Source organism: Trichosurus vulpecula, chromosome 9 (assembly GCF_011100635.1).
Source record: "Trichosurus vulpecula isolate mTriVul1 chromosome 9, mTriVul1.pri, whole genome shotgun sequence".
NCBI classification, from domain to species: Eukaryota; Metazoa; Chordata; class Mammalia; order Diprotodontia; family Phalangeridae; genus Trichosurus; species Trichosurus vulpecula.
Window position 1 is genome coordinate 59,688,543 of NC_050581.1, and position 13,068 is coordinate 59,701,610.

The 13,068-nt window shown below is 37.2% G+C and overlaps 1 protein-coding gene across 1 annotated transcript in view; it reads left to right on the top strand.

Moving 5' to 3' along the window:
* Positions 1–2,670: 2,670 nt before the first annotated feature.
* FAM221B (family with sequence similarity 221 member B) overlaps positions 2,671–13,068 on the top strand; it is a 49,213-nt gene continuing 38,815 nt past the window's right edge. Inside the window, exon 1 of the mRNA XM_036739554.1 lies at positions 2,671–3,106. Coding sequence (XP_036595449.1) covers positions 2,671–3,106 — 436 coding nt within the window. The remainder of the gene's footprint in view (positions 3,107–13,068) is intronic.

Here is a 13,068-nt window from a genome sequence, read left to right on the forward strand (position 1 = left end):
TGGCACTCTTAGACCTCAAGCTATATTATAAAGGAGCAGCCATCAAAACTTTCTGGTAATGGTTAAAAAAAATAGAAAAGTAGGTCAAAGGAACAGACTAGACAAAGGAGAAGAATAAAAAAATGGAACTCAATGTCTCAGTGTTCAATAAACTGGAAAACATTAATTACTTAGGAAAGAACTCCCTACTTTATATTTTTAAAAACTCCCTATTTAAAAAAAAAGAATTCCCTATTTGATTAAAAACTGCTAGGAAAACTGTAAAGCAGTCTGGCAGAATTAGGCTTAGACCCAGCACCTTGCACTCTACTCCCCAATGCATTTCAAATGGATATGTGACCTTAATATTCAAGATCACACTGTTAAAAAAATGAAAAGAGAAGCAGATCACGTGCATCTCAGAGCCATGGGTAGTAGATGGATTCTTAACCAAATAAGAAATAGAGGCAATTACAAAAGGTAAAAACCAATCATTTTGATTATATGAAACAGAAAGCTTCTACACAAACAAAATTAATATATATGGGATAAGGGTTTTGGTGTCCAAGATATATAAATAATAGATAGACAGACAGACAGACAGATAGATAGATAGATAGATAGACAGATAGAATCAAAAGCCATTCCCTAATAATTAAGGGGTCAAAGGTTATGAACAGTTCTCAAAAGGTTACAAACTATTAATAATCATGTGGAAGAATTCTACAAATCACTAGTAATAAGACATGCGAACTAAAATAAACCCTGAGGTTTCACCTCATACCTTGCAAATTGACAAAGAGGTCAAAATAAGATCGGTCAATGTTTGCAGGGGTAGATGAGGAAGGGACTGGAATATTACGAGAAGACAAGCAGAGTGGTGCATGGGAGGGGGAAGGGTGGAACTGTGAATGGGTACAACTATTTTGGAAACCTATTTGTAACTATGCAGATAAAATGACTAAAAAGCCTGTACTCTTCAGAAGAAAGTCCTTCTATAGACTTCTTATGATAAGAGGAAATTCCTCGTGTACACCAAAAATTTATTTGCTATATATGGGGATTTTTTTTTGGTACAAAGTGGGCTTCATTTTCTCTGGCTTGCTTGAAAATTTCCCTAACTTACCATAATTATAACATAACCATAGGTTCCCCAGACTTGTATTTATGAGTTCTGTCAATATATGTCAAGCCAATAAGTATTCCCTATTTGTATATCTCCAAGAAATACTTCTTTAACTTTTGTTGTGCTTATGTCTCTTGGTTTTAAATGTGTCACTCTCAGGAGATAGGTTTTTGATTTTGTTCTTTTAATCTAGTTACTGATCCTTCTAAAGAGGATGCTATCCTATTAACATTTAATGTTATAATCATTTTTTTAACCTCTGCTGTTATTTTTCTTTTTCTTCTTTCCATTTAAATGGTTCTTGTGTGTGTGGGTGGGTGTGGATGTGGGTGTGGGTGTCCAGACCTATGATCTCATTGTTGTAAGACTTTTCTCTGCCAATGCAGATGAGCAATTCATCTTCAGATTGCATGAGCAAGCCACAGTCTTGCACTGGAGTACTGAAAGTTTAAGTAATTTGCTGATGATCATACAACCAGTAGGTGTCAGAAGCAGGATTTGAACCAAGGTTTTTCCTGATTCCAGGGCCAGCCCTCAATCCACTATGCCACCTTGACTCACGTGATTTCTAGGCTAGATCAGACTCTAAACTCTTTATTTTCTTTTATATCCAGTTAGTCTTAATTATATGTTTACAGTACATGATACAACAAAGTACATAAATGCAATTCCCCCAAAGACCAGACATTCCCTCCCACATCCTTCAAGTCCTTTCCATTTCCACAGCTCAGCTTCTCATTACGCTGATCCCTCCCTATAACATGGCACCCCCCCCCCCCCCCCGCCCCAAACATCTAAATAAACCATTTCCTTCCCCTGAAGAAAAGCTTGCCTTTCACGGCTGTTAAGCCTTCTGTTTTAGGAAAATGCCTTTAATCTTGGCCACTCAGACTAGGATATTTGTATCCTTGCCCACATAGCTGTAGTTACTAATATTTCAGTCTCACTTCAGGTGGGTGTGGCCTAAGATGCTGGAAGTTAGTTCTAGTCAAAAGCTGCTTTAATGACGATGTCCTTGACAATAGTACCTTTTCCTGAACTTGCTCTTTGTTCTATTCCTTTCCCTCTCGGTAACTTCCCAGCCTTGGATTTTTGACCACTGTTATGTCTCATTGTCTGCTCTTTATGCTTATTGGCTAATTCATAGGCTTCACAGACTCTTCATATCTGTGCTTGTCTTACCTACTGGTCACTCATTTTCTTCACCACTTTCTCTGTCTCCCCTCCTCCCACAACTCTACTTGAGTGAGACCTTTATCCTGTATTCACAACCTGATGCTTCCCATAGCCCACCAGTGACAAAAAAAAAGACTAACCATGCCTTACTTTTCCTCTCCAGAGCACTTGGGGGTATTACTTTTTCATACCCGAGAGCACTTGGGCTTCCTAGTGACTTCACCCAAGAACTAGAGCTGCCTACCTCCCTGAACCACCCCTACCCCCCATCTTTTATACTCCTCCTGCTTTTCACTCTCTGTTCTTAACCCTCATCTCCTTATATCCCTCATATCACTCCTGACTCTAAACTCTACCCTAATAAACAATGTTCCCTTTTCTACCAACAGATGGATGCTGATAAGACAAGTCACAATGAATCTTCCATTTATGATATTGCCAATTTTGAGGCTTCCGCTGCTGAGTTCCCCACCTCTATGGTGACCCCCAATCCTGAGGAGGCCCTCAATCTTGAGGAATCCATGTTCTTTAAAGAACCCTCCATTGAAGCTCTCAATGTAGAGATGCTACATAGATCTTCTACTTCTGAGGCCCATAACAATGAAAAGGAAGAAGAGGCCCACAGCAGTGATGATTTTAAGAGCCCAGTGAATGATCCACTCTCTGAAGGCCACTTCCTTCCAGCCAAATCCCCAAAAACCATGAGAGAAAAATCCACAGCTAAAGAACATGAGGAACAGTATGAAGAAGGCATCAGTGATGACCACATCCAAACAAGCCATCGAAATACCCGAGGAAAGAAGATAGTGAAGAAACCAAGCCCACGTAATAATTGCTTCCCAAAACCTCCCTCAACACTCCCAAGCCCAGGACCCATTCCTTATCCCAAGGGCCCTCATCCACATCCCCAAACCCTTGCCCCAGAACCATCATCACAGTGCTGAGACATAAGCTTTCCCTCTTCTTAATCCCCAAGCTACATTTGTCTCCATCCCAGAACCCCTGTTCAAAGCCTCAACCATTCTCCATCTCCACCTTCATTCCCATTCCTTCAGGTTATAAGGACTTCACCTCCCAAGTTATAAGGATTTCCCCCCCCACCCACAGGTTACACTGTACCTCTCCTCCCAAATTATATAACCCCCCCTTTTTCATATTACGTGATCTTCTCCCCATTCATCACCTGCCCCTGGGAGACTGCTCTTCCCATCTGGTTATACAGTGCCCTCCCCACTCTCTTCAAGTTTACATGCCCCTATTAGGTTATACAACCCTCCCTGCCACCACCACCTTCAAGTTAAACAGCCCCCTTCTTTTGGGTTCTACAGCTCCTCTCTGTTGGGTACCAATTTTTTTTTTATTTTGTCTTATTTTGTTTATGTGACAATTCTTTTAATTTTTAGTTTTTATATTTATTATTTATTTTTAACATTCTTCTCCAATTAAATTTTGGGTTCCAGATTCTCTCTTTCCTCCCATCTCTCCCCCACCCCCTGAGAAGGCAAACAATATGATGTCAATCACACATGTGAAATCATGCAACACGTATTTCCATATTAGCCATATGACCAAAAAAAGAGGAAAAAAAAGCAAGAAAAAATATGCATCAATTTGCACTCAGAGTTCATCAGCTCTCTCTCTGGAGGTTGATAGCACTTTTTCATTACAAGTCCTTTGTAGATCAGAGTAGCCTTATATTTCACAGTTGATCATTACAGCATTACTGGTACTGTGCACAATGATCTCCCAGTTCTTCTCACTATACTTTGCAATCAGTTCATATAGGTCTTGCTCCTTTTTCTGAAACACCCCCACCCTATCACTTATTTTTTCATTTTTTTAAATATATTGGTTTTGTCCAATTACATGTAAAATATTTAACATTCATTTTTTCAAATTTTGAGTTCCAAATTCTCTCTCTCCCTTTCTTACCTCCCCCCTCACTGAGAAGGCAAGCAATTTGTTGTACATGTTATACATGTGCATTTATATACAAAACATTTCCATATTAGTCATGTTGTGAAAGAAACACAAAAAAAAACAAGAAAAATGTAAAAAGTTAAAAAAAATATGCTTTGATCTGCATTCAGACTCCACCAGTTCCTTCTCTGGAGGTAGATAGCATGTTTTACTATGAGTCCTTCAGAATTGTCTTAGATCATTGTATTGCTGAGCATCGCTAAATCATTCACAGTTGATAATTATATTGCTGTTACTGTTTATAATGTCCTCCTCATTCTGCTCACTTCACTTTGCATCAATTCATGTAAGTTTTTCCAGGTTTTTTGGCTCATGGTCTGCTCATCATTTCTTATAGCCCAGTAATATTCCATCACAATCGTATACCACAGCTTTTTCAGCCATTCCCCAATTGATAGGCACCCACTCAAATTCAGATTCTTTGCCACCACAAAAAGAGCTGCTATAAATATTTTATACATATAAATCCTTTTTATTTTCTAATCTCTTTGGAATACAAAACTGGTAATGGTATTGCTGGATCAAAGGGTATGCATAGCCTTCTGGACATAGTTATTCATGTGAAAGTGTTTTGTAATTGTGTTCCTATAGCTCCTGAGTTTGCCTTGGCAGGTAGGCTCCCAAGTATTTTATATTGTCTACAGCTATTTTAAATGGAATTTCTCTTTCTAGCTCTTGCTACTGGACTTTGTTGGTAATAAATAGAAATGCTGATGATTTGTGTGGGTTTATGTTATATCCTGCAACTTTGCTGAAGTTGTTAATTATTTCAATTAGTTTTTGGTTGTTTCTCCAGGATTCTCCAAGTACACCATCATATCATCTGAAAAGAGTAATAGTTTTGTTTCCTCTTTGCCTATTCTAACTCCTTCCATTGCTTTTTCTTCTCCTATTTCTTCTCATTTCTATAGCCAGCATTTCTAGTACAATATTGAATAATAATGGTAATTATGGGCATCCTTGCTTTACCCCTGATTTTATTGAGAGTGCTACTAGTTTAGGATATATGGGTGTTCAAGGAAGACTAGTACCTCTGGTGTGAGGGCTGCTGAGCCCTTTCAAGGGCTGCTTTCTACCTTTGGTGTCCACCTGCCACCCACCTGCCTTGAGGCCACAGGTTCCCCACCCTGGCTTATGGTATCATACTTTGCATATAAAACATGTACCCATTTTGACTTTATCTTGATATATGATGTAAGATGTTTCCATCTTTATAACTAGTTTCTGCCATACTGTTTTCCATTTTTCCAGCGGTTTTTGTCAAATAGTGAGATCCTATCCCAGAAGCTTGGGTCTATGAGTTAACACTAAATTACTATGGCCATTTGTTACTATGTCTTGTGTACCTAATCTATTCCACTGATCCGCCACTCTTATTTCTTAGCCAGTACCAGGTTGTCTTGATGATTACTGATAATGCAGTTTGAAATCTGGCATGGCTAAGCCATCTTCCTTCACATTTTTTCCATTAATTCCCTTGATATTCTTGATCTTTGGTTCTTCCAGATGAATTCTGTTATTATTTTTTGTAGCTCTGTAAAATAACTCTTTGGTAGTTTGATTGGTATAGAACTGATTAAGTAAATTGATTTAGGTAGAATTGTCATTTTTATTATATTGGCTTGGCCTATCCATGAGTAATTGATATTTTCCCAGTTGTTTAGATCTGACTTTATTTGTGTGAAAAGTGTTTTGTAATTGTGTTTATATAGTTCCTGGGTTGTTTTGGCAGGTAGCCTCCCAAGTATTTTATATTATCTACAGTTATTTTAAATGTAATTTCTCTTCCTATTTCTTCTTTGAGCAACCTTCTTTAAGGATCACATGCTCACCTCCTGACCTGAGGAAGGGGCTAGAAAAGGCCCTAAACATCGTCTGCTTTACCTAACTCAACCCTGGCCTGCCTACCATGGCAGGCAGGGATTCTACCCTGCAGTCAAAACACAGAAAAATGTACAAAAACTTTTGTGAAGATGATTTCATTCACCATTGGTACATGAAATGTATGTACACTAACAACACAAAATACCTGAGAGATGAGCAGTTCTTGTTGTGAGAGAACTCAGCAGGTATCATATACAAATAGCAGCCCTGAGTTAAACAAAGCTGGCAAATGGAGATCAGCTTACCAAAGTTGGAGCTGGATACATTTTTTGGAGTGGTCACAGTGATGGGGAACACAATGAAGCTGGTACAGGTTTTGTAATTAAAACTAATCTGGTCAACAAACTTATATGCCTCCCAAAAGGAGTGAATGACAGGGTCATGTGACATTGCCACTCGCAGGAAAACACCATGCCAGCAGCATCAATGCATATGCTCCCACCATGACAAACCTGACAAGGTCAAAGAAAAAATGTTATGAAGACCTCAAGATATTCATCACCAATGTGATAAAAGAGGACAAGCTTCTACTTCTAGATAACTTTAATGCCAGAGTAGGCACAAACTATCAGACATGGCAGAGAGTTCTTGAAAGGAATGGAGTCAGAAACAGCAAGAGCAACAGTTACTTACTTTTGAAGATTTGTTTGTGTTACGACTTCATCACCAATTCTGTCTTCTGTTTACCTGAATGCAACAAAACTTCATGGATGCACCCTCACAGCAAACATTGGCATTTAATAGACGATGTTATTGTAGAAAGAAGAGACAGACTGGATGTGAGAGTGATGAAGGCAAGGTGTGGCACAGCATGCTGGATCAGTCATATATTTATCCTCTCCAAGCTAAACATTTGCATTCAACAAAAGCAGTGGCCCCAAGGCAAGACAACTGCCAGAAAACTTAACGTCAACAGATTAGAGCACTTCTCCATGCCTGAATAATTTGTTACTGACTTGGAGGGACAGCTGAGCCAACACACAGTTGGCAACAGTGAAGCAGAAAAGGTGTAGGCAGCTTTCAGAGATTTGGTATACAGCAACACATTTATTTATCTGGGCCAGAACACTCACCAACATCAGACCTGGTCTGATGAAAATGATAGGGAAATTCTGAAGCTACTAAATGAAAAATGAGAACTCCACAGGATTTATCAGTAGGATAATTCTTCTATCTCCAAGAAGCCAGCATTTACCTCCATCATAAGTAAAATACAAGCAAAGCTTAGAGAGATGGCAGGATTCTTGGCTCAGTAAGAAGGCAGATGAAATTCAGTTTTATGCATATGGTAACAATTCAAAGTGATTTTATGATACGCCAGAAGCTATTTATGGGTCAAAGACCTATGGTGCATCTCAACTACCCAGCACTGATGTAGCCACATTGATTAGTGATAAGGACGTGATTGAGATGAGCTAAACACTTCTATAATGTTCTCAACAGACCATCATCAATCAATGTTAAAGCCATTGACCAAGTTGAAGTCAGTCCCTGTCTATCCAAACTTCCAAATGAAGAAGGGGTTTTGAATGCCGTTAGGCTCCTCTCGTGTAGCAAAGTGCCTATTGTTGATTCTATTCCAGCTGAGATTTACAAGGCAAGGGGTCCATTGCTCACACAAAAGCTGTCTGTGTTATATGGCAAAAGGAGGTTATCCCCTAGGAGTTCAAGGATGCCCCCATTTTCCATCTCTATAAAGGAAAGGGAAATAGGTTGTTCTGTGACAGTCATGGGGGGGGGGGTCCCTCTCTTAGTCATTGCCAGCAAGATTCTTGGCAGAGTCCTCCTAAATAGGCTAATCTTTCACTTGGAAGATGATCATCTGCCTGGGAGCCAGTGTGGCTGAGAAACAGTTGATATGGTATTTCCTGCCTAACAACTCTTGGAGGAATGCCAGGAACAGAACAGAGGTCTGTACACAACATTCATCAATCTGACCAAGGCCTTTGATGCTACTGTCAGTCATAAGGGCTCATGGAAGATCATGGCAAAATTTGATTTCCCAGAGAAGTTCATCGATATTGTGTACCAGTTCCAATGACATGCTTACATGGGTTCTGGATAATGGATGATTCTCTCATGCTTTCCCAGTCACCACTGGAGTGAAGCAAGGCTCTGTGCTTGCTCTCATACTTTTTAGCATGATGCTTTCAGTATTGTTGTCAGAAACCTACAACAAGGACAAAAATGGCATCAGGGCCAGCTACCACACTGATGATAAATTATTTAACTTGAAAAGACTACAAGCCAAGACTAAAGTGGAGGGAGAATTGGTGTGCAGCTTTTTGTTTACAGATGATTGTACACTCAATGCAGACTCTGAGGCCGAGATGCAACAGAGCATGGATCATTTCCCTGCCATTTGTGCTAATTTTGGTCTGACAGTTAACATCAAGAAAACAGAGGTTCTCCACCAGTCAGCACAGCACCATCCATAAGTGAAACCATCAGTTAGAACAAATGGAGAAATTTTGAATGCTATATATAAGTTAATTTACCTTGGCAGTATACTTTCCAGTGATGCACACATAGATGATGAGGTTTGCGTACCCATTGCCAGAGTTATCTTGGTGTTTGGAAAGCTCCAAAGGAAAGTGTGGGAGGAAGAGGTATTAAGCAGCCTACAAAACTGAAGATCTACAGAGCCATTGTGCTGACTTCATTGTTGTATGCCTGTGAAACCTGTACATTATACCAGTGCCAGGAAATTGAATTGCTTCCATTTGAATTGTCTTAAGATTCTGAAGATCATTGGAAAAATAAGGTATCAGACACTGAGGTCCTTTCTCAGGTGCAAACTCTACTGCAAAGAGTGCAACTCCAATGGGCTGGCCACATTGTTCAAATGCCAAACATATGTTTACCTAAAAGACTATTTTACAGAGAATTCAAAGAAGGCAAGCACTCAAACAGAGGTCAGAAGAATCAATACAAGGACACTCTCAAGGTATCTCTGAAGAACTTTGGAATCAATTGTGGGACATAGGCAACCCTGGCACAGGACCACCCAGCATGGTGTGCCCACATTTGCTCTATGCTCAAAGCAGAATTGCAATAGCTCAAAAGAAACATGAGATGCACAAATTTAGAGATGTCTTCACTCCAAATATTCATATAGACTATTTGTACCCTACCTGTGGTAGAGCCTTCTAAGCTTTTATTGGTCTGATCAGCCACAGTCAGAAACACTACACCTTGACCCCAACATAGTGATATCATTTTGGTCCTCATCAAGCACAAAGGACAGCAACTAACTAACTAGCTTGTTTCCATTACACATAAAGCTTCGTGATGGTTTAGGATAGGTAGTACACATCATTTTTAAGAAAAGCTCCATTTATTTCTATGCTTTCTAGTGTTTTTAATAGTATTTTGTCAAAAATTTTTCTACGTCTGTTGAGATAATCATATGATCGTTGTTGTTTTGTTATTGTTACAGTCAATTATGCTGATATAGTTTTCCTAATATTGAGCCAGCCCTGAATTCCTGGTATAAATCTCACCTGGTCATAGCATATGATCTTTATGATATATTGCTGTAATTGCCTTGCTAGCATTTTATTTAAATTTTTGCATCAATATTCATTAGGGAAATTGCTCTGTAGTTTTTTTTCTCTGTTTTTGATTTCCTGTTTAGGTATCAGCACCGTATTTGTGTTGCAAAAGAAATTTTGTGTAGGACTCTTTGCCTGTTTTTCCAAATAGTTTATAAAGTATTTGAATTGTTTATTAAATGTCTGGTAGAATTCACTTGTGAATCCATCCGATCCTGGTGATTTTTTTCTTAGGTAGCTCATTAATGGCTTACTCAATATCTTTTCTAGGATAGGGTTATTTAAGCATTCTATTTCCTCTTCTGTTAATCTGGGCAATTTATTTTTTATAAATATTTATGCATTTCACTTAGATTATTAGATTTATTGGCATGTAATTGGGCAAAGTAGCTCCTAATAATTACTTTAATTTCCTTTTCATTGGTGGTATATTCACCCTCTTCATTTTTGACACTGGTAATTTGTTTTTCTTATTTCTTTTTTTTAAATCAAATTAACCAATAATTTGTCTATTTTCTTCAGGTATTTTTTTCATAAAACCAGCTCCTGGTTTTATTTATTAGTTTAATGGTGTTCTTACTTTCAATTTTATTAATCTCTCCTTTGATTTTCAGAATTTCCAATTTGGTATTTAGCTGAGAATTTTTAATTTGTTCTTTTTCTAGTTTACTTAGTTGGCATGCCCTATTCATTGATCTGCTCTTTTTCTATTTTTATTGATGTAAGCATTTAGAGATATAAATTTTCCCCTAAGTACTTCTTTAGCTGCATCCTATAAATTGTGGTATTTTGTCTTATTGTTATCACTCTTTTTAATGAAATTATTGTTTCTATGATTTGTTCTTTGACCCACTCATTCTTTAGGATTAGATTATTTACTTTCCAATTAATTTTAATCTAGATTTCCATGGTCTTTTATTGAATGTAATTTTTATTTCATTGTGACCTGAAAATGATCTATTTAATATTCATGTTTCTCTGCATTTTGATGTGAGGTTTTTATACCCTAATACATGGACAATTTTGCATAGATACTATGTATCACTGAGAAAAGGTATACTACTTTCTATTCCCATTCAATTTTCTCCAGAGGTCTATCATTTCTAACTTTTTAAAAGTTTTCTAACTTTTCTATTACCTCCTTAACTTCTTTCTTGTTCATTTTTTGGCTATGTTTATATAGTTTTTATATAGTTCTGAGAAGGGGAAGTTGAGGTCCCCCACTAATATAGTTTTATTGTCTCTTTGCTTCTATAACTCATTTATCTTTTCCTTTAAGAATTTGGGTGCTATATCAGTTGGTGCATACATGTTTAGTATTGATATTACTTCATTGTGTGTGGTACCTTTAAGCAAATTGAAGTTTCCCTGCTTAATTCTTTTAATCAGATCTATTTTAGATTTTACTTTGTCTGAGATCATAATTGCTACCCCTGTTTTTTCTTTTACTTCAGCTGAAGCATAATAAATTCTGCTTGAGCCCCTTACCTTTACCCTGTATATGTCTCTTTGCTTCTTGTAAATGACATGTTGTAGGATTCTTTTTTTAATAGACTCTGCTATCAACTTCTGTTTTATGGATGAGTTCATCTCATTCACATTCACAGTTATGATTACTGTGTATTTCCCTGCATCCTGCTCTTTTCTCCTATTTATCTATTTATCCTCTCTCTCCCCTCTCTCTCTCTCTCCTTTCACACTGTCCCTCACCTAAATCTTCCCTCCTTTCTATCAGTCCCCCTTCTCTTATCCCCTTCTCCTCCTACTTCCACATAGGGTAAGATAAACTTTTTAATATTATTCTTTATTTCTTTTTTAAATAGTATTTTATTTTTCTCAATTATATATAAAAATAATTTTTAACACTCATTTTTTAAAGTTTCAAGTTCCAAATTCTCTTCCTTCCTTCCTGTCCACCCCGCTTCTTGTGACACTAAGCACAATGATATAAGATACATGTTATACAAGGGCAATTATGCAAAACATTTTTCCATATTAGTCATTTTGTAAGACACAAACCAAAAACTAAAAACCAGGAAAAATAAAGTGAAAAACAGTATGCGTCAATCTGCACTCAGAGTCCATCAATGTAAGATAGATTTCTATACCCTACTGAATATGTATGTTATTCCCTCTTTGAACCAGTTCTGATGAGAATACAATTGCCACTACCCCCAATTCCCCCACCACTGTAAAAGCTCTTTTGTTCCTCTTTTATGTGAGATCATTTACCACATTCTACCTATTCCTTCCCTATTCTCCCAATGAATCCCTTTTTCTCATGCCTTAATTTTATTTTTTTGGATATCATCCCATCGTAGTCAACTCATATCTGTGTACTCTGTCTATGGACACTCCTTCTAACTGCCCTAATAATGGTAAAGTTCTTAGGAACTACATGTGTCATCTTCCCATATAAGAATGTAAACTGTTTAACTTGATTAAATCACAATTACTCTTTCATGTTTAACTTTTTATGTTCTCTTGAGTCTTCTGTTTGAAAGTCAAATGTTCTATTCAACCCTGGTCTTTTCATCAGGAATGCTTGAAAGCCCTCAGTTTCTTTAAATATCCATTTTCCCCCTGAAGAATTATATTTAGAAATAAGAGATATTCACAAATATAAATACAAAGATCAAAAGTAGAATTTGTTAGGGAAAGTATATGTCTATATGAATGTATATATGTATGTATGTGCATATATTATATATGTATTTATATTAATATATACATACATATTGTATATATAAATACATATGTGTGTGTCTGTGTTTAATTGTAGCTTGGGGCTGGGGAGGTAAGGGGAAAAAAGAACAAAGTAAAAAGTGCACAGCAGAGAACAAAAGAAAACTCATAAGGAAGCAAAGAAAAGATGGACAGTTCTCAACACAATGCATAGTATTCATTATATAGGCTTTCTTGAAATGGAAATTTATTGCTATATATTTTGAATCCTCTCTTACATTCTGCTATGCATGACATGCTTTTATTGTTTTGTATTTAAGTTTATAATATGTTTCTTTTTCTTTTCTTATTGTGTATTTGTTTTAGTAACAAAAAAGAAAAAATATTATATTTAGTTTTGGTGGGATTCTTGGTTGTAATTCTAGCTCCTATGCCTTCCAGAATATCATATTCCAAGCCCTCTAATCTTTTCACATGAAAGCTGCTAAATCTTGTGCGATCCTGACTGTGGTGGAATGATATTGGAATTGTTTCTTTCTGGCTGCTCACAATATTTTCTCCTTGACCTGGGACATATGGAATTTGGCCATAATATTCCTGGGAGTTTTTATTTTGGGATCTCTTTCAGTAGGTGATCAGTGGATTCTTCCAATTTCTACTTTTCCCTCTGGTTCAAGGATATCA